Source organism: Vombatus ursinus, unplaced genomic scaffold (assembly GCF_900497805.2).
Source record: "Vombatus ursinus unplaced genomic scaffold, bare-nosed wombat genome assembly UNPS02000582.1, whole genome shotgun sequence".
Lineage (NCBI taxonomy): Eukaryota > Metazoa > Chordata > Mammalia > Diprotodontia > Vombatidae > Vombatus > Vombatus ursinus.
The window spans coordinates 10278674-10298602 of record NW_020940360.1 but is presented as its reverse complement, the minus strand read 5'-3'; the positions used below and the strand labels follow the sequence as shown (position 1 = coordinate 10298602).

At 36.5% G+C, this 19929-nt stretch overlaps 1 protein-coding gene across 2 annotated transcripts in view; it reads right to left on the bottom strand.

Annotated features, from left to right (window-relative positions):
- CFAP206 (cilia and flagella associated protein 206) overlaps positions 1–18585 on the bottom strand; it is a 53528-nt gene extending 34943 nt beyond the window's left edge. The window contains exons 1-6 of one of the 2 annotated variants that reach the window (XM_027856313.1): positions 18515–18566; positions 16305–16383; positions 14418–14526; positions 12867–12950; positions 11701–11791; positions 7466–7654 (exon numbers count right to left, since the gene is read on the bottom strand). In XM_027856313.1, coding sequence (XP_027712114.1) covers positions 7466–7654; positions 11701–11791; positions 12867–12950; positions 14418–14526; positions 16305–16378 — 547 coding nt within the window. In that variant the 5' untranslated portion in view covers positions 16379–16383; positions 18515–18566. Of the gene's footprint in view, positions 1–7465; positions 7655–11700; positions 11792–12866; positions 12951–14417; positions 14527–16304; positions 16384–18514 lie in introns of both variants that reach the window. The other variant, XM_027856320.1, reaches the window with a different exon arrangement.
- Between the last annotated feature and the right edge of the window lie 1344 nt (positions 18586–19929).

Sequence of the window (19929 nt, the reverse complement as noted above, 5' to 3'; positions counted from 1 at the left end):
CACTACCTCCTGAAGCAGACAATTGTAAAGAAGTTCTTTCTTCTTATTTTTTATAAATGCTGAAATCTACCTACCCATTTTTTTCTGGTTCTGCCCACCAGTGCCAAGCAGAATAATCAAGAAAGACCCGAGTTCAAATCCTGCTTCAGATACTTACTAGTTATGTGATCCTGGACAAGTCACTTATCCTCAGTTTCCTTATCAATAAAATGGGGATAATAATAGTACCTACCTTAAAAGTTGTTGTGAGGATCCCAGAAGGTAACATAAAGGGCTTTGCAAACCTTAAAGTGCTATATAAATGCTAACTATTATTATTATGACATAGGACAGCCCTTCAAATATGTTTGAAGATCATAATCATGCCTCCTGCCCCAAGTTTTCATTTCTCTAGCTTAAACATTCTTAGCTACTTAAACCAGTCCTCTGGTGGCATAGTTTTAAGTCTCTTCACTTTACTCTTCTGACTGCACTTTAGTTTGTCAATGTTCTTCCTAAAATACGATGTCTAGAATAAAGTATATCAGATGTAGTCTGCCTAGTGAAGTGGGAGAACAATCACCATTCTCCTTCTATTCACTAACTAGCCTTCTACTAACAGCACCTGGAATCACTTTACCTGTTTTGGCTGCCACATCAAACCCCTGTCTCCTAATGAACTTTCTGTGCACTAAAATTCCTAGTTCTTTCTAATACGGACTGGTCTATTATTGAGTCATATCTCTTCAAAATTGTACAATGTTTACTTGATTTTTAAAAGCTAATTTCAGAATTTTACATTTTTGCCTGTTAAATTGTATCTAAACTTATTTGACCTATCATTTTAATTTTTGAGGGGTTTTTTGGAGGTGATCCCAACTTTGTCATCTGACATATCCACTATCCTTTGCAGATTTTTGCCAATTAGTCTTCATCCAAGACAATGCAAATGTTTAAAAAAATTAGGGTCAAGTATAGAACACTGAAACACATAGACCAGGTCAACTTTGATCCACCAATTAGCATTATTTAGATTCAATCATGCAACCATTTCTGAATTCACCTAACGATTACATCAATAAGCTTACAGTTCTCTTATTCATAAGAATTTCATAAGAAACTTTGTTAACTACATCGTTGAAATCCAGGCATGCTGTATTACACTGATGTGCCACTCTTGTAAATAAACTCATTAAAAAAAAGAAATAAAGTTAATCTGTCATGTTTTGTCCTTAATGAAATCATGTTGGATTGTGGGAATCACTGCTTCCTTTCCTGAGTGTTTTCACATCATCTGTTTGAAAAATCTGTTAAAAACATTCTTTCTAGGAATTAACATTAAGCTTATTGGCTTATAACTTGAAGAATCCATCTTCTTTCTACTTCTGAAAATCAAGACAGCATTGACTCATCTCTTATTCTCCATGATTCCACAAAGATTACCTATATGTTAGTTCAGCAAAAAAGGTGTTGAGGAAGTTATACAAAGAGTGAAAATACAGTATGAGTCTTTAAATATTAAAAATGGTACATAGCTTCCATAGAGAATATGTCTCATTAGACAATGTTTATTATGTTACAGGAATTAAAAAAAAGGAAACAAAGAAGATGCCCATTGACTGGAAAATGACTAAACAAATTATGGTACATGAATGTAATGGAATATTATTGTACTGTAAGAAACAATGAATACAAAGACTACAGAGAAGCATTAGAAGAATGAACTGATGAAGAAAAGTAGGCAGAGCCAGGAAAATATACATAATGTCTAAAACAATGTAAGTAACAATACCAGAAAAGTCAAAGCTGAATGCTATAATTGTGATGATCAAGCTTATCCCTGAAGGAAAAAAATATATTTGAGGAAATTATTATATGAGTGACATCTTTCAATTTTCTCAAATGGAATTCATCCATGCCAAGTGACTTGAATTCATTTAAGGAAGGGAGGTGCTCTTTGACTAACTTCTCATTTATTTTGGCTTTCAGTTTCCTCTTAACAGTTTTAATTCTATCATGCCCAGTCTGATTATCATTCTTCTTGATAAAGAGAAAGGAGAAGTTTGCCTTTTATTTTCATTTGTGATCATTCTCCTCATCCACCCCAAGCAATAAGTCACTTGTTCTTCTTGTCCTCCATATACCTCCCTCCCTTTATAGACTTTCTTTTTCCTAGCATTTTGCAAGTTAAACCTTCCTTATATTGTGCTTATAGAGCCATGCCAATTTTTGTCTTCATCCTCAGCTAGGTGCTCTCATTTCCATCTTTTTTACATGTCCTTTTAAAAATAAAAATCTAGCAGTAAGCTTTCCTTGTAGACGTACTCATATTTTAGACACCTTTTTATTTTTCATCTCTTTCTCATCAGAATCACTGATAGTTGCTAAAGAATTTCATTCTTCAGAACTTCCTGTTTTTCTTGAGCTGACTCAAGTCTAAATGAGCTGAGAGGTTCAGGACATGGAATCACAGCTATCTTTCCTCTGAACTTTCTAAAATCCTATATCCTAAAGTTTAGAGTACACATCCATCTAAGTTTGCCTTTGTCCTCCCCATTGATCATGAGTTCTAATACAACTTGGCCACTTTCTTCCAAGGATCTATTCATTTTCTTGCTGGAGGTCAAAATCATACCTAGAATATGACTAATTTCCCTAGTGATTTCTTATTTCTCTTTTTAAAAAATTAATGTCTGCAGTGCATGAAGTTTATCAGATGTTCTTCTCTTAGCAGAAAGAGTTTTTTAGTAGTTCAAATCAGGAAATCATCATTTACTTCCCCTGGTTGGCCAGATTTTCATTTCAGTCAAGAATCCCATTCTACTTAATCTCAGCCATATATGAGAATTGTTGGAATAGGAATTTCATATAGCATAGTCCACATACTACATCTTATATGACATACAATTTATGATAGTTTTTATCTCCATACCATATCAGATACCCAAAGCCCTCTATAATCTAGCAATATTCTCTCTCTATTTTTCCAGCCTTATCTCATATTACCTTTATACATATACTTTATTTTCTAAAAAAAACTAGATTACTCTCTGTCACCCAAATAAAATCTGATTTCCTACTTCCTATGCCCTTGCTAATACCATTTCTTATGACTTGATGTGTTTCCTTCTCCTTCCTCACTTTCTCACCCACATCAGCCCAACTAAAATACTTTCTCCAGAAAGCCTTCCTTGATCTCACTTGTCATCTAACAACCTTATCTACCTTAGAGCTCAATAGCATTTTGTTTTGTAGCTCTTTATTATCCTTGCTATATGATCTCATTCATTACAGTTACCTCCGTGTGTTTTATTTCCCTATTAGACTGAAAGCTCCATTTTGGCAGAAACTAGTTTTATCTAACCTTGCATCTCTACTAATTCCTACCACAATGCTCTGCATACTGCAGGTAGCTAATAAAAGTTTGTTGAATTGAAATGAGTGACCTAGATAAGCACAGAAAGGCTCATGATCAGAAGGTTGGCCACTACCTGGTTAATGTATGTATTTTTAGCCATGGTCATCTATAAAATGAAGAAAAACAACAAATGTTCCTCATTCTTGTACAATCCCCTTCTTCAGTGATAGTGACAGAATAGCATAAATGGAAGCGTAAGTTAATAAGAATGATAGACAACCTTAAAGCTGTCTGCAAGTATTAACCTATTCCTTTGATATTCTTAAGGAGCAATAATTCTTCCACGACAAGTGAGTTACACTAAATACTACTATACTAGTATATACTAGCTATGCTACTACAAAAAGGGAATCATTATCAATATTGATTCAAGCTACAAATGAAACCACAGGGTATAAAGTGATAGCAGCTAAACAAAAAAGGCTCTTCTTTGAGAGGCAAATAAAAGATTTAGTGAAGCTGGTTTCCTGGTACAAACAAAAGTAAGAAGAGGCACTTTATAGTTAATATGTTTAACAAATGTCAAATAGGCCACCATAAAGAATTGTATCTTATCTGCTAATATTCATTGTAAAGGATAAAAAAATTTGAGCAATCATATGAATAACTTTGCCTGAACCCTATAAGTTTAATCAATATATTCCCTGATGTTTGATGAACTGAATGCAAGAATTAGGATTGTAAAAACAAACCAACAAAACCTTTCTGTCATAAAATCTGGCTTGGGCTTAAGAGACGAAAGAGGCCAAAATCTTGTAAACTACTCAGAAGTCTCATGCCCACACATCACTTTACCTCCACCAAATTGGCAAAAATGATAAAAGACTGAAATATCCAGTGTCAGATAGACTGTGGCAAAGCAGGCACTACTAATATATTGTTTAAAAGGCTGTGAATAGGCCCAGTTATTCTGGAAAACAATTTGAAACTATGTTAGAAAAGTGAGTAATCTGATCATATCTTTTCACCCAGCTATTTCTCACTACTGAGTATATATCCCCAAGAAGTTCAATGATAAAACAAAACAAACAAATAAAAAAAAAGGTCACATTCAGTGCAATACTTTTTTTTTTCTGTAGTAGCAAAAAACTAGAAACAAAGTAGGTGCTTTTCAGTTAGAGAATGGTTAAATTCCAGGAAGGTAGGTGGCATAGTGGATAGAGTGCCTGGCCTAGAGTCAGGAAGATCTGAGTTCAAGCCTTGTTTCAGACACTTGCTAGCTGTGTAACCCTGAGAAAGTCACTTTGTCTCGGTTTCCTCATCTGTAAAATGAGCTGGAGAAGGTAATGGCAAGCCACTCTAGTATCTCTGACAAGAAAACTCCAAATGGTCACAAAGAGGCGGATACTACTGAAACAACTCAACAACAAAGACAACATCTTCTTCAGCTCATTTTACAGATGAGGAAACTGAGGCAAACAAGGTAAAGTGACTGCCCAGGGTCACACAGCTAGTAAATGTCTGAGGTCAGATTTGGACTAAGGAAGATAAGTCTTCCTGACTCCAGCCCAGCCACCTAGCTGCCCAGTATATGAATGTAATGGTATATTATTACTCTGTAAGAAATGATGAATAGGAAGACTTCAGAAAAAACAAGGGAAGACATGTAGGAACTAATCCAAAGAAAGAAGAACCAGGAGAATAATATATACAATAGCTACAATAATGAAAATGAAACAACACTAAAAGACAACAGAATTCAGATTAAGCGAAATAACCAATCTTGGTTGCAAAGTACGGATGACGCAATACACTTCACTCTCCTCAGGAAGGACAAAGGAGACTGTTGGTATGAAATGCTGTATGCATTGTCAGAAGAAATTACTATGTCATTTGGTTTTGCTTAGAGGTTTTTCTTTGTTTAAAGAGAGGGTATATGATCTCATTTATTATAGTTATCTAACCTTGTATCTCTACTAATTCTTACCACAGTGCTCTGCATACTGTAGGTAGTTAATAAAAGTTTAATAACACTTCCTATGAAAAGGAAGTATTATTAAAAAAAACAACCAAAATGTCAATACCACATTTAAAATATTACAGAGGAGAATGGTGGAAGAGTATCAAGGAGATCAACAAGCAGTATCAATCCAGAAAACAGTAAAAAGCAGTTGAGGAGAAATGAGCCTCCAGAGTGACTGGAATGAAATCCATCTAAGCCAGATAATCTCAAGAACATTTTTGTAGAAGGCAGAATAAGAGGGTAACAAATAAATGTGCAATGGAATATACCCACTGGTATTTTTATAGTGATATATTGTCTTTACTGGTGATAATGCAACCTCTACATTTAGATTCTGCAATCTCAGTATCTGAAGTACTTTGGGAAGAAATATTAATGGCAAGTAAAAAGATAAAATCAGAAAAAGTAGTTGTACCTAATCAAAAAGATACAGAAAAAAAATTGGGCTTCAGGAAAAACAATTTTAAAGTTACTTAGTATTAATTCTCAAGATAAATCAAAGAAAAGATTCCAAAAGGATGGAAAAGAGATGGTGCTTTAAAATAATTAGCAGATCAAAACTGCCTTGAAGACTCTTCCCAGATAAGATATCACCAGATAAGATATCACCCAGATATCTGGAAAGATATCTTCCCAGATAAGATATCACCAAGGTATACCTTGAAATCACACAGGACACTATGACAGATGTGGTGGCTGTGGAGATAATTATTCAATGATCCAATGTATATTTATATCACATTACATATACATTAGGTGGTATAATAGAGGAAGTCCTGTATGAGATCTGAACAAATAGATTTCCTATTGATGGCAAATTTCTTCAAAAAAGTCTATTCACTTATATTGAATTTATTGCATCAAGTCCCAGAACAATAATAAGGTATCCTCAGCAAAATCCAGAGTAACATATAAGAGGTTTATATAACTACCCATACTAGAAAAACAAAGTTGATTTATAAAAAATAAAACAAAAGCTAACAAAACAGCTTTTTTATATTGCTCAGATCTTGGAATAAAGCTAGAAAATAATCCACGGAGTTCATCCATGGATGTATGTGTATATAATAGACAGATGCTGTGGAAAGACAATGAGTCAGGCCCAGAATTAAGTAGCATTAGCTGACTGGGAAGGATCACATTTGAAAAATTATTAAGTTTTTTCAAATGATCCTGAACCATTTGTTTCCATAAAGACCTTTCTCTCTAACTTCAATATTCTCTTGGTGATGCTATATAATTGTGAATCTTGGAATTAAAACTCCAAACACCTAAAATAACAATGGAAAGATACATGGCAAACATAAACAGGCTGCCACATTACCAATGATGACTTGCATGTTAGAAGTGTAGTAAAAGATATTATTTAAGGCTTATCTGATCAGAAAGGGAGGTTGCCCAGTCAAGTAATGGTAATGAGATGACAGATGAATAACCCAAGGAGTACACTGAACTATTAAAAGAATATTTACATTAAGATATTAAGAGAACAAAAGGAAGGCCTTCAATACATTGGGTAGAACCTCTATGGATAATTCACAGGAAAACATGAACAAGAATCATCTAAGATGGAAAAGCATGGAAGGACTTCAATTTGTAGTGAAGGAGGGAATACTTTGTATCAAAGTGAGTACTTTGATAAAACCATGGAACCAGTAAGATAGCAAGGCAAAATTTAGTCCATATGTTATAACTTTAACTAAATGGAAGTGGCAGGGGGAAGGGGGAAGGCAGGGACACATTTCCTGGCAATATAATACTCAATAGGATACTACTGTTGTCCTTCCCCCACTTTAGGTGACAAGACAACTCTTGCCCATCCATATTACCTTAATCTACCTAGTATCTATGACTCTAAGAAAATGATCGATAACAATATTTTACTTCTTAGAAATGATTCTTTAGGGTTAGAATTGATATACACTGAGAGAGCTATAATAGATGAGCTTTCATTTCCTGTTTATTCTCTATTTCTTTTGTGGATAAAGAAGAGGATTAAATCTCTAAGACTGCAATTAAGCACTTATTATAAAGACAAAATTATCTTACTCCCCCCTACCCCCCACATCCCACACCAAGGAATGTAAAAGATTTATATTACTGACCTGTTGCCTCTCTGACAACTTTGATATCAGTAGGGGATCCAAGACCCGAACGTAGTAATATATAGCTGACAATCTTCCGGTAGAGGCTCTCTAATTCTTCTCGAGAACGGGCCCTATTATCAGTGATTTCTCTGCTAACAATGCTTAATCTGCATTCTAGCACTCGATGATGTTCGTCAAGAAATTCCTCTGGAAAAGGACAAAGAAAACATCTTTCACATGACTAATATTTTAGTTCCTATTTTCACATAAAAAAAGTATTGCTTGGGGGAAACTGGCTTGGGGTGGCATTTTTACTTCATGACTAACATCATGTTTTCTTAATCCTTATATCTTAAAATAAAAACAAACCATAGTGTCAAGGTGAAGTGATTACCAGATTATTCTTCACAGCAATTTAACTGATGTATTTTGGCAAGATAATCATGGTTCACATTTGTGTAGCATTTTATGACATGTAGAAGACTTTCCTTATAGTACCCTCCATCGAGTAGGTAATTGTTATTCTGTTGAGTAGAATGTTATTACTCACATTTTAAAAGTGAGGAAACTGAGGTGCAGTTAAGAGTTAAGTAATTAGCTCAAAGTCACATGGCTAAAGCATCTGAGTTGAGTGTTGAACACAGGTCTTCTGACTCCAATTTCATGGCTTATTGTACTATAAAACATGGTGGATGCCCGCATACCAGACTCAAAACTCAAATAACAAATAATATAAAATAACAATAAAATCTCTAATAAAAAGACAATCTCCATGGAATACCAATAAGAATACAATATCACATCATTCTACTTTTGTCATTTGTCCAAGCCATGCAATATATGTGGCAAGAAACTTAGGCCGTGGCATGACTAATCATGCCTTTGGCCAACTTCATAATTTATGGTACTTATTATCATAAATGAATCAAAGATCATGGAAATATGGGATTTTAGAGCCAAAAGGGACTTTAGAGGTTATGTGTTTTAACTCTTTAATCACTGAGATCCTGAGATTATAGGATTATGACAGTGGTGTGTTGGTAAATGTTTAACAACTAGCTCTTTGGGAAAAAGTTGTACTCATGACACATTTTTAAGTTTAATCTGCATTATTAACATTTTCTCTATCACTTTCTTAAGTCTAGGCAATCAACAAAATAATAAATCAAGCCCAATTTGCAGCATTTGCCAATTTCTAAAGTATGAATATTCACACTGAAAATTTAACACTCAGCTCTTGCAGGTATAAGTCAGCTCCAGCACACCCCAGATCTATACTTTGAAGGCACCTCAGAGGCAATTTAATCCAAAACCTCTCATCTTAAAGATGAGAGAACTGAGGCCTAGGAAGTTTATAATTCTCACATTTTACAGATGAGGAAACAAAGGAGAAGTGACTGATTTGTTCAAGGTCGCACAGACAGTGGCATATACAAGACTGGAAATCAGATCTCTTGATTCCCAGTCAAGTACTTTTCTCATAATACCATGATGCCCCCAAATTAAGCATTCAGTCCCCTACACTATCATTATGATGGCAGTTATTGACAAGGTGGAAGCAGCATGGCTGCTGGCCTCAGAGTCATAAAACCTGAATTCAAGTCCCCCTCTTGGTATATAATGGCTACATAGCTACAGGCAAATCACTTTACCCCTCAAAACCCCAGGCAATTATCTAAGTTTTTAAGTTCCAGAGCAAGTATTGGTCTGCTTTAGCCAACCGGGTTTTCACTTGAGTATTTCTCTCTACCATTAAAATCACAATCTAATTCTGTACCACCACCACCACCCACAAATTATTAACATCCAACTGTGTCATACTTCTTTTCACTCTTGCTACCAAAAACAGCTGGTTCTTTGGCTATTCTAAATAGTACCACCTTGCAAATGCAAAGAAACATCTCATTTGTAACCAGATTTATTCCATGATCACTTTTCTTCAGTTAGATCATTTAAATGATAAAGTCATTGGAAAATAATCCAAACAAGGAATACATTAAATTAATATAAATTAACTAACATAAATGAACACAAATCTGAGAATCATAGAATGTTAGAGCTGGAAGGAATCTTAGAGATCATTTCCTCCAAAATCTTCATCTTATAAACAGGTTCATGAGATTAACTCCCAGTCCAGGTGCTTCCCACTAAACCAATCATTTCCTCTCCCAACATTTCCTTTACAAACCAGTGTTCTTTCCACTAAGCCATATTTTAATCAGAATTTCCACTGTTGGGACAATTTTCATTTGTAAGGAATATTTTCTATTCTTGTGAAGTGACGTTAGTCTTTCAAAATAAAAGCCCACAAAGATAAAAGAATATTTTCAATTAAAGCATAAGTGAAAATTTCATGATAATGACATTCCATTTAATAGTACATTATTATTATAATTATAGCACTACTTTTTAACACTAAAAGAGGTACCTGATGTTTCTTTTTGTTAATATTTCCCACATCATTACATACCTTCAAATTGGAAAATGTTTATAGAAGACCAAATAATTTTTTTTTGATTTAAAGCTGTTACAAAGTGAAAAAGAAATTATGTTTCTACTACCTATTATCTAAGGGAATATGAATAGCTAAGGAAATGATAACTTAGATATCAGTGGGTACCGTGAAAGTAGGTGGATACACTTCATGACATTCATAGTTTATGTGTCTCAAGTAGGCAGGATGCCACATCTATATACAAGCATGAGACAAGAGAGCTATAAGAAAGAAGACAAATGACTGAGGCACTTGGTCCCAGTGAGAACGGAGGGCAGGAATAATTTTTCTGTGATCTGCAAAAAACTCTACTTCAGTTTCTGCCATATATATGTATGGGTAAAATGCTAGGTTCTTTGTGCTCTTGAGGAGAAAGAGGCCAAAAGAAAACATTTCTACTTTTCAGATTATAAGAGAGAATTGTGTTCCTTGAAAGAATTGAAATAATGGTTCAAGGGAAAAAAAATGAAGAAAAAAGATTCAAAGAAATAGAAGGGAATTCTCACCAGGAGGGTAGAAAAATGGGACACAGAAAAGAAAGACCGCTGGACATTTGAAGGAATCTAATAGGGATGGGGCACTTCCTTTGAGAGAGGAACTATTGTGTGTAGTCATTGTCAAAGAGGACCATGACATCAGGAAGGTGATAACATGACTTACAAATTGAATTGGATTTGAGCAAAGGAGGGATGTGTAAGAATAGGGGAAACAATGCTAGACAATCATTCCTGTGGCTCAGTGGATGAAGTGCTCAGCCTGGAATCAGAAAGACCTGAGTTCAAATCTGGCTTCAGACACTTACTACCTGTGTGATCCTGGGCAAGTCATTTAACTTCCCTCTGGTTCATCTTCCTCATGTATAAAAAGGAGATGATAAAAGTATCTAAGTATTGTGAGGATCAAATCAGATAATATTTGCAAATCACTTAGGATAGGACTTATTAATGCCTCTCTGCTTGCCTTCCTTTTTGCCTGCCTGCCTTCCTTCCTTCTCTCCCTCCCTCCCTCCTTCCTTTGAAAAAGATCTAAAGGTTTTTCAGTGGTCTGCAAGCTCCATGTGAGTTAATAGTGATGTGGCAGCAAACAAGCTAATGCTAGCCTAGGCTACATCATGAAGGGAAGAATAATGTGGAGAACAACGGAGGTGATTGTTCTGCTATCCTCTGTAATGCTCATGTCATACTTGTGTTCGTTTCTGAACATCACATTTGGGGAAAGACAGATGAGCTAGAATTCATTCAAAAAAGGGTGACCCAGATGGTGAGGGGGCTGTAGAGCACGCCCGTGTGAGGATCAATTAAAGGAACTGAGGACGTTTACCCTGCAGAAGAATTTGGGGTGGAGAGCATTATTGCCTCCAAGTATTTAAAGGGCCAGTATCGAGAAGAGTGGTTATAATTGCTCAGTTTGATCCCAGAGGGAAGAATTAGTTGCTGTTGGTGGAAGGTGCACAGAAGCATATTTAAGATAAGATAGAAGAAAAAGCTTCCTCACAAAACTAGGAGGGGCTGACGCAAGATGGTAGTGGGTTCACCTTTACTGGAGGTCTTTTAGCAGAATCTGGACAATACTTTTGGAGGAATCCTGTAAAAAGCACTTTTGGTCATATACAAAGTTGAACATGATGATTCTCGAAATATCATCCAATTCTTAGATTCTATAATTCTATTTTACAATATTCTGTTCTATAATATAATTCTATAATGTATTATATATAGTTTAACAGAACATTATGAAAAATGGGTATCAGACACATTACCTCGATTTGTGTAATTCATATCAAAGTAAACTTGCATCTTAATTGTGTCCAGGGATGGATGTTTTTTGTCCAGTAATCTATCAACACATATCTAGGGAGGAAAAAAAAATTGCATGAGTGTCTCTGAACTACACTTTTTGAAACATATGTGATTTTTCTCTAAATAGAAAAGTTCACAACTTCAGATCTTATCTTTCTAGATTAAGTTGTATGTTAACACAAAGGAAAACAAGAAATGACTCTATTATTGGTGAATAATGAATTATTTCACTAATTTGTTTATGTGTCTATTTTTTTTTACAGTAGGCTATAAAGTCTTCCCTTACAACTCAGGTGAATGGAAAAACACACCTTCCTGAGTCTGAGAAGTCTCCTGTGATGTCTTGATTACATTCTCCATTGAATTCCTGTGTAACTGGTCAGCTACCGTCACAGTCATTTTACCAGTCCATAGAATGTGAGAAACTACTTTTCCATGAACAGAAATCAGCCCTGGGGTATGCCAGATCTTGTGATTTCTATAGCCAAATCACTTTAGCAACAAAATCTCCAGATCTCCACCTTAATGCCCCTTCCTTGACTTCTACACCATCTCTGCACACATGTCATATGCTTCAGGCAGAGTGCATGTATTCAGCCCTCTTTTGGTACCATTGGTTGAGAAGAAAGTGGAAAAAAGTCTTCTCCTGTGTAAAACCTAGACAAATTTTTCTGCCTGCTTCTCAGACATCCCATGAAGGTCAGACTCAGATTTATAATATCTTAGAAACATAGGTGAGACACCTAATCTGTTTTTACAAAATGATTAAGAGTTAACATGAAAGAAATCAAAGATGTCTTGATTCTTTATTTCTTCAGTTTCCAAAGTTGGTTTCCAGGCATATCCACTTCATTTCTAAACTTTGATGATTATTTTGTTTTGATTTCAGCTTTCCCCTTAGAAAACAAGCAGTATCAACCTGAATCATAAAATTATATTGATTGAAAGAATAGCAGATCATAATGCAATTTAGTTTGACAATTTTTTAACATTAAATATTATATGAATGTCGAGAGATATTAACATTATGCTATTAGGTTGATATTAAAGTAATAGTAAAACATCTTTATAAGGTAAGACAGAATGAGAATATGCCCCCAAACTTGAGAATTTAAGTCATAATCACCTTAACAAGTTTCTGAACATCAGATCTTGTGAGGTTTCGATCCATGTTGAAGCCATTGCTTGGATCCAAAACAACAGCTTTCACCTACAGGATAACAAAAAAGCCTTTAATAAATGACATGATTATGATGAAATCTGTTTATTATGTTTCTTGAGAGACTGGGGTTTTGTCATTCACACATAGTCTATTAAAGTCCTACAAAGTGCAACGTACTGAAAGTTGAGGGGGAGACACTCAGATAAATAAGATATCAACCTTGCTCTTAAAGAATGTAAAATCTAGTTAAGATAGATAAGACCTGTACACATATAAATATAAAACAAGTAAGAATATGATAAGCATATAAGAGGGTCATAAGGTACAATGAGATCAGATGAGGGAGAAATCATGGAAAATCAAGGATAACATCATGGTGGCATTTGAGTGAAACCTTGAAAAATGGGTTGGATACAATAGGCATTGTACAGTAGGGAAACATCAAGAACAAAGAAAGACACACTCTGTGGACTTTGCCAACATGCCTGATTTGCCTTCTCCCTCTGTTCCTACAGCATCCTATTCTCAATGGTGAGTTTCTCCTGGAACCTCCATTTTGAGTAGGTACCCAGACTAGCCATCCTTCATTCTTCAGATTAAGTCACAATTCCCAACCCCCCACTACCAACTCCTTACCCCTAACCTTCCCCTGCCTTTCAGCTCCTTGACAGCAAGGAATATTTTTGTTTTTCTTGTTTGTTTGTTTTTGCTTATCACATGTATTCAGGGAACAAGAAGGAGTAATCCAATAATCCAGTGCTGGAGCACAGAGTATATATAAGAGAGTAGTGTGAGATAAGGCTGAAAAAGTAGGTGTGGGGATAAGTTGTGAAGTACCTTGAATACCAGGGTATAAATTTGGTCTTTATTCTTGTTATAACATTTGACTCTTGATAAATAGAGGCTAATTATTCAGTTGGTATATTATTCAGAACTATGGCTTCTCTACCCATATTTATACTATTACAAGGTAGAAAGAGGAAGGGATAAAAATAAAATCTGATAATCTATCTTTAAATTAATATTAACTCAGGAAAGTTGGGTAGTGAAAGAGGGTAAAAATTCATGTCTAAAATTGGGATTGTGGGTTATTTGTATATTTCATTTATTCATGTTTTTATTATTCATAGATAACTGGAACACGAACACTGAGTCAATGAACATTTAAAAAAATAAGTAAAATTTCTTGTGAAAGAACATAACCTAGCCAATCAACAGTCATTTATCACTTATTATGGGTCAGGCACTGTTCTAAGCACTGGAAAAATAAAGAATGACAAAAATAGTCCCTGCAACAATTATTAGATGGCAATCCAAATTCATAAAATCTTTTTTAAAAAATCGGTTTGTAAATACATAATTTATATACTTTCAAGATGTTTCTTTCTTTCATATCCCTCCTCCATATCCCCGCTGTTTAATACATTTTAAACTGAGCAAGATCTAGGAACATATAAAGTTTTAAAGCATAATTGAATAAAATATTAATACTAAAAATGTTAATTTTATTCCTACCATAAAAGCCACAAGAGTTTCAGAAACAGTTTCTCCATAGTGTGCACATTCTTGTCCTATTTCTCGAATAATATTCTTTATAACACATTCAGCTTGACTGTAAGCCATTCTGGTAAAATAAAAAATTCTAGTTTTAAATTTTATATTTAAAAATTTCTTCATCTTCAGTTTTCTCTCCACAATAATATTTTAAAAGAACAGCATCAATTATATACTCGCCATCCTCACTAGCTTTTAATAAATAGTTTTATTGATGAGGAAACAACATTTCCAGAAATTTGGACCATAAAGGACAAAATCATTTCTTCCTATTGCTTAAATGATAAGTGATTATCATAAAATTCTTTTGAAGCATGTTACTCTATTTCTTACGCAATAAATACATATGATAATTGACACAAAAGCATGTAATCTAGGGAGGAGTTGCTGGGAAACCAAAGGAACTTGTATAAAAGAAAGAGATACTTTTTAAAAGATAAAAAATAAAAATCCTACAACAATCTCTAATATCACATTTAATAATACTAATAGCATTTATGTAGCATTCCCGCAGGAGTTCAAGGATGCCTCCATCTCCATACAGGAAAAGGAAATAGATTGTCCTGTGACAATCACAGGGGGAGTCTCTCTCTTAGTCATTGCTGGCAAGATTCTTGCCAGAGTCCTCCTTAATAAGCTGATCCTTCATCTGGAAGATGGTCATCTACCCGAGAGCAATACAAAGACACTCTCACCATCTCTCGGAAGGATTTTGGAATTGATTGTGAGACAAGGGAGACGCTGGCAAAGGACCACCTAGCATGGCATGCTTGCATCAAAGAAAGTGCTGTATGTACTCTATGAGCAAAGCAGAATTGCAGTAGCTTAAAAGAAACATGAGACAAGCACAAATTTGGACGTATCTCCACTCCAAATATTCACACGGACTATTTGTGTCTGATCTGTAGTAGAGTCTTCTGAGCTCGTACCGGTCTGATCAGCCATAGTCAGACACACTGCACCTTGACCCCTACATAGTGATGTCATTTTGGTCCTCTTTGAGGACAAGAACAAAGGACAACAACCATATAGCACTTTAAAATTTGCAAAGCATTTTACATATGTTAAATTATTTTATATTAATGAGGAATTAGGAGAAATGAATAGATGGAGCTTTTAGGACAACTTTGACAATTCTAACTTAGCTTTTCTTTCAAATTCTTCTAAATTCTCACGTTCAGCATATTCAGAAAGTCAGCATGCAAGTTAGTATCTAGACTACTGGTCAAAATGTGAAGCATAAGATTGAAATGCTCCATGAAAATTATTATTCCCAGGGGTAAAATCTCTAGATGCTCATTCACAAGTTAGATGAATCCCATGGTGGAGGTGGGGGAATTAATAAAGGCTACTAATACCCATCTTTCCAATATCTTCAGGATAAGCCCCTTAATATTGTGTTGTCACCAACACGGCATTCCTTTCTATATGTTCAACCTACTCCAACTGCTCTTAGGATCACAAATTTAGAGCTGGAAGGTACCTCAGGGACCATTTATTCCACTCCCTTCATTTTACAGATGAGGAAACTGAGACACAGGGAGAAGAAGTGACTTGCCCAAAGTCACACAAGTAGTGAACCTCAGAGGTGGGATTTGAACCAGGTCCTGTGATTTCAGACTCAGTGCTTTTTCTGTTAGCACCGTTTAATTACAAAATATTGACATCCGTCTAATAAATATAATTGTTCACATTACTCATGTTAAGGAAGAGTGGTAAAGTGTAGTCCATGGCATCTGTCAACTCCATACTCTCCCTACCAACACAGATCCCAAGTTTTCTTAGTTGCTTTTCATAAGTCGCTTTGACCTTCCCACCCCCACCCAAAATCATCACCTGATGACCAACCTTCTGGTCATGAGTCTTTTTAAACTTAGCTCCATCTTCAGGGAATAGACCATAGCCTGTGGCCAGCTGTTCATAAACTCTTTTTGGAAAAAAAAAATTTAAATTAATAAGCATTATTTTCTCTCTCTCGCCCATCTTCCCCCATGGGTGGGGGGAGGAGAAGCAAAGACAAAACCTTTGTAACAAATATAGTCAAGCAAGATAAATTCCCACATTGGTCATATCCAAAACAATATGTTCATCCTGTACCTTAAGACCATTATTACCTCTTCACCTATATAATATGGTATAATGACTTGCATCAGGGGAATATATCAAGGATCTGTGATTTAGCACTGTTAATAATACCTCCACTGATATAGCTCAAAACCTCTCTTAGTACAAAGTTCTCAAGAGTTAGTCTGGCCATTTTTTAAAAAATTTTTATAATTTCATCACCTTGTATCTAACTTGGTAATGATCTTCTAGGAATGTTAGAGACTGGATCTCTAAGAGCAGACAGTTCATCACCAGATTCATAGTTGAAGCCCTTTAGGCTTGGCAGGAACTGTAAGACTGTGCCTTTCACTGGGATGGCTTTTGAGAAACCTGGGCCACCCTTCTGCTATGAAGGACCAGAGGTTTTCAGTCAAAGATGTTGCCTCATAGACTATAAAATTCTTAAGAATTGTGAGGTTAACATTGTTTTCCTTAAGTGTTTTCCTGATTTTATATTTATCAGGGTTAGGTGCATCACAACTGCCAACCCATAGGCAGAAATGTCACATGAAGGAAATAGTGCTGGATCTGTAACCTTCTGACTTCCCTGCTCTGTTGTTCATGTCTGGCCTAGTGTTGCTCAAGCTCTCTAAATCAGTTTCCTTATCTGTAAAATGAGGGCGTTGAATTTTCTGCTCTAAATCCTGTAACCTCTGTCAATCCCTATAAAATGAACAAAGTATTGCCAATCTGTTTAATACTACTCATGAATGAAATATCCCCTGACTTCCTTCAGACACTTGACTAGGACAAGTAACTACAAATTGTTTTCACTCACGACCCAAGCCGAGACCCAGGGCATCGGAATTGTAATGGCACAAAGAATCACAGACTCTGGAACTAGAATTCAAGTTTCTGGAGGTTAGTCCTCTTCCTTTCCCCCACCCTCCCTTTGCATCCCCTACTCTCCTCTTTCCTCCCTTTCTATCCCTTCCACTCTTCTGCCCTCCCCTCTTGTCCTCTTGGATTCCCGTTCATCTCCTCCCCTTCTCTGCCTTCCCTTCTCCTCCCATCTTCTCCCCTCTTTTCCCTTTCCCTCCCCCCCCTCCCCCCATCTTTGTAACACTGTGCTACTTCATCTGTCTTGTTTATGTTCTGAATCTTACTACCTGGGTGACTTTGGCAAAGTCACTTCACTTCTGGGTCCTCATCTGTAAAATGATCTGTTTGGCCTAGATAACCACTGAGGTGTCTTTCAGCTCCAGATGCTATGTATTTTCTTCTCTGGAGTTCTTTTAAAAACTGATTTAGAGCTGGAAGGAGCTTCAAAAGCCCTCTAAGCCAACCCCCCTTATTTCATGGATGAAGAGACTGAGGTCCAAGGAACATAAGTGATTTTACCAAGGTCATACAGTTAGTTACCAGCTAAGACATTTTATACACACACACCCCTTTCCATTTTGCAAGTAATTCACATGTTAGTTTGTTTGATCCTCACAACAATCCTGTGAACTATCACTAGTCTCATTTTGTAGGTGAGAACATTGTGACTGAGGTTAAGTTTGAAGACAATGTAGGAACTTACTACATGCTTGTTTAATTGATCGGGATGGAATCCCGGGGATCATCATTTTGCAAACTAGGAAAGCTAGGTCAAGAGAGGTGAAGAGGTTTGCCTTAGGTCCCCCAGGTAGGAATCAGGTGGAGTCCTCCAGGATTCGCATTGACCCCAAACCCATCGCGGACCATTTCCCTGCTCAGAGGTGGCTTAACTTGTCCTTGCAGTTTCCTATGTGGGGCTCAATCGCCAGCTCACCCCTTCCGGGTAAACTACGTTCCCGCTGCCCATGGGGTCCCTGACCTCAAGGCACTGGGCTAGTCCCCGCGGGGAAACAGATGCCAGGCAGGCCGGACCTGCTCAGCCCTAGGACCCCGCACCCCAAGCAAGGAACGCATTCATCTCCGCCTTTGCACTGTGCCCGGCATCCTCCACAGCCGCTGCCCAAATCTACCTGCAATTGGTCTGAAGGACGCCCACCTGGCAGCCCAGAGTCGGTTCCGGCCTCTGCCTTTCTCTGCACTGTTGTCCTCCCCTTCTGGGGTTACCAGGGAGACCGAACGCGGCCCGGGAGTGGGCGGGGCTCAGCCTCGGGTTCTTTCTTGGGTAGCCATCTCCAGTCGTCTTGATCTATATCTTGCCCCTGGACCCAGATGGCTCCCGGGGAAAGTGAGGTTGGTGACCTTGAATAGCCCTGCCTCACTTAAATCCAATTTACTTGTAAGACATGGTCCTCTTCACGAACAACTACTGCTGGTGCCAGGCCCAGGAGAGATGGAGCCAGCAGAATTCTTACATTTGACTCCTGAGTTGGAAGGGACTTCATCGTGGGGGCAGAAGATCATCGATTTAAAACTGAAAGGGATCTTGGAGGTCATCAATTCCAACTTTTTCATTTTACAGCTGAGGAAACTGAGACACACATTGTTATTCAGTCGTTTTCAGTCATCACTGTGACCCCATTTGGGATTTTCTTGGCAAAGATACTGGGATGATTTGCAATCTCCTTGTTCAGCACTTTTCATATATGAGGAAACTGAGGCAAACAGGGTTAAGTGACTTGCCCAGAGTCACACAGCTAGTAGGTGTCTGAGGCTAGATTTGAACTCAGGAAGATGAGTCTCCCTAACTACCTAGCTACCTAGAAGGTTTTGTACCTGCATTGGTCAAAGAGTTTCCTCACCTGGGAGTTCCCTATAACACTGAAATAACAGGTCTAGTACCTACTCTTTATCCCTAATAAAGGACAAGAAGACAAATGCATTATTCAGAGTGTTAAAAAGAGCAGTGCAGGATATTAAGAAAAGGAAAAGTTATACTATGCATGAAAGACACCCTGGAAATGAAAACAATTTCTCTAACTAGAAAGGAGAACTCTTTAAAAAAAAAAACCTAAATTCATTTTCTTTTTGGCTAGTTTTATTGGATTTGTAGAATAGTTAAAAACTTTAATATAGTATATTCAGATTTCTCCAAAACATGTGACACAGTCTCTCATGATTTCCACGTGAACAAAGCACTGTACTGAGCTACAGAGTTACAAAGAAAAGCAAAGAACAAAACAAAAAGTCCCAGGGAAAAACAAAAATTAGATGGCAATCCAAATTTACAAGATCTTTATAAAAAGCCCAACAATGTTTGTAAATACAAAATTTATATATCTTAAAGATATTTCTCTCTTAAATTCCTCCCTCTCTTATTATTTTAATATATTTTCAATTGGAGGTCTTCAGGAGTATGCCACACTCCTTTGTCTTCTCTCTTGTTCTGTTTAGTATTTCTATTGATAATTTGGATGGAGAGGTAGAATGCATAGTTATTATATTTCTAGATGGCCTGAGACAGAAAGACAATGTGCTGGATGCCAAA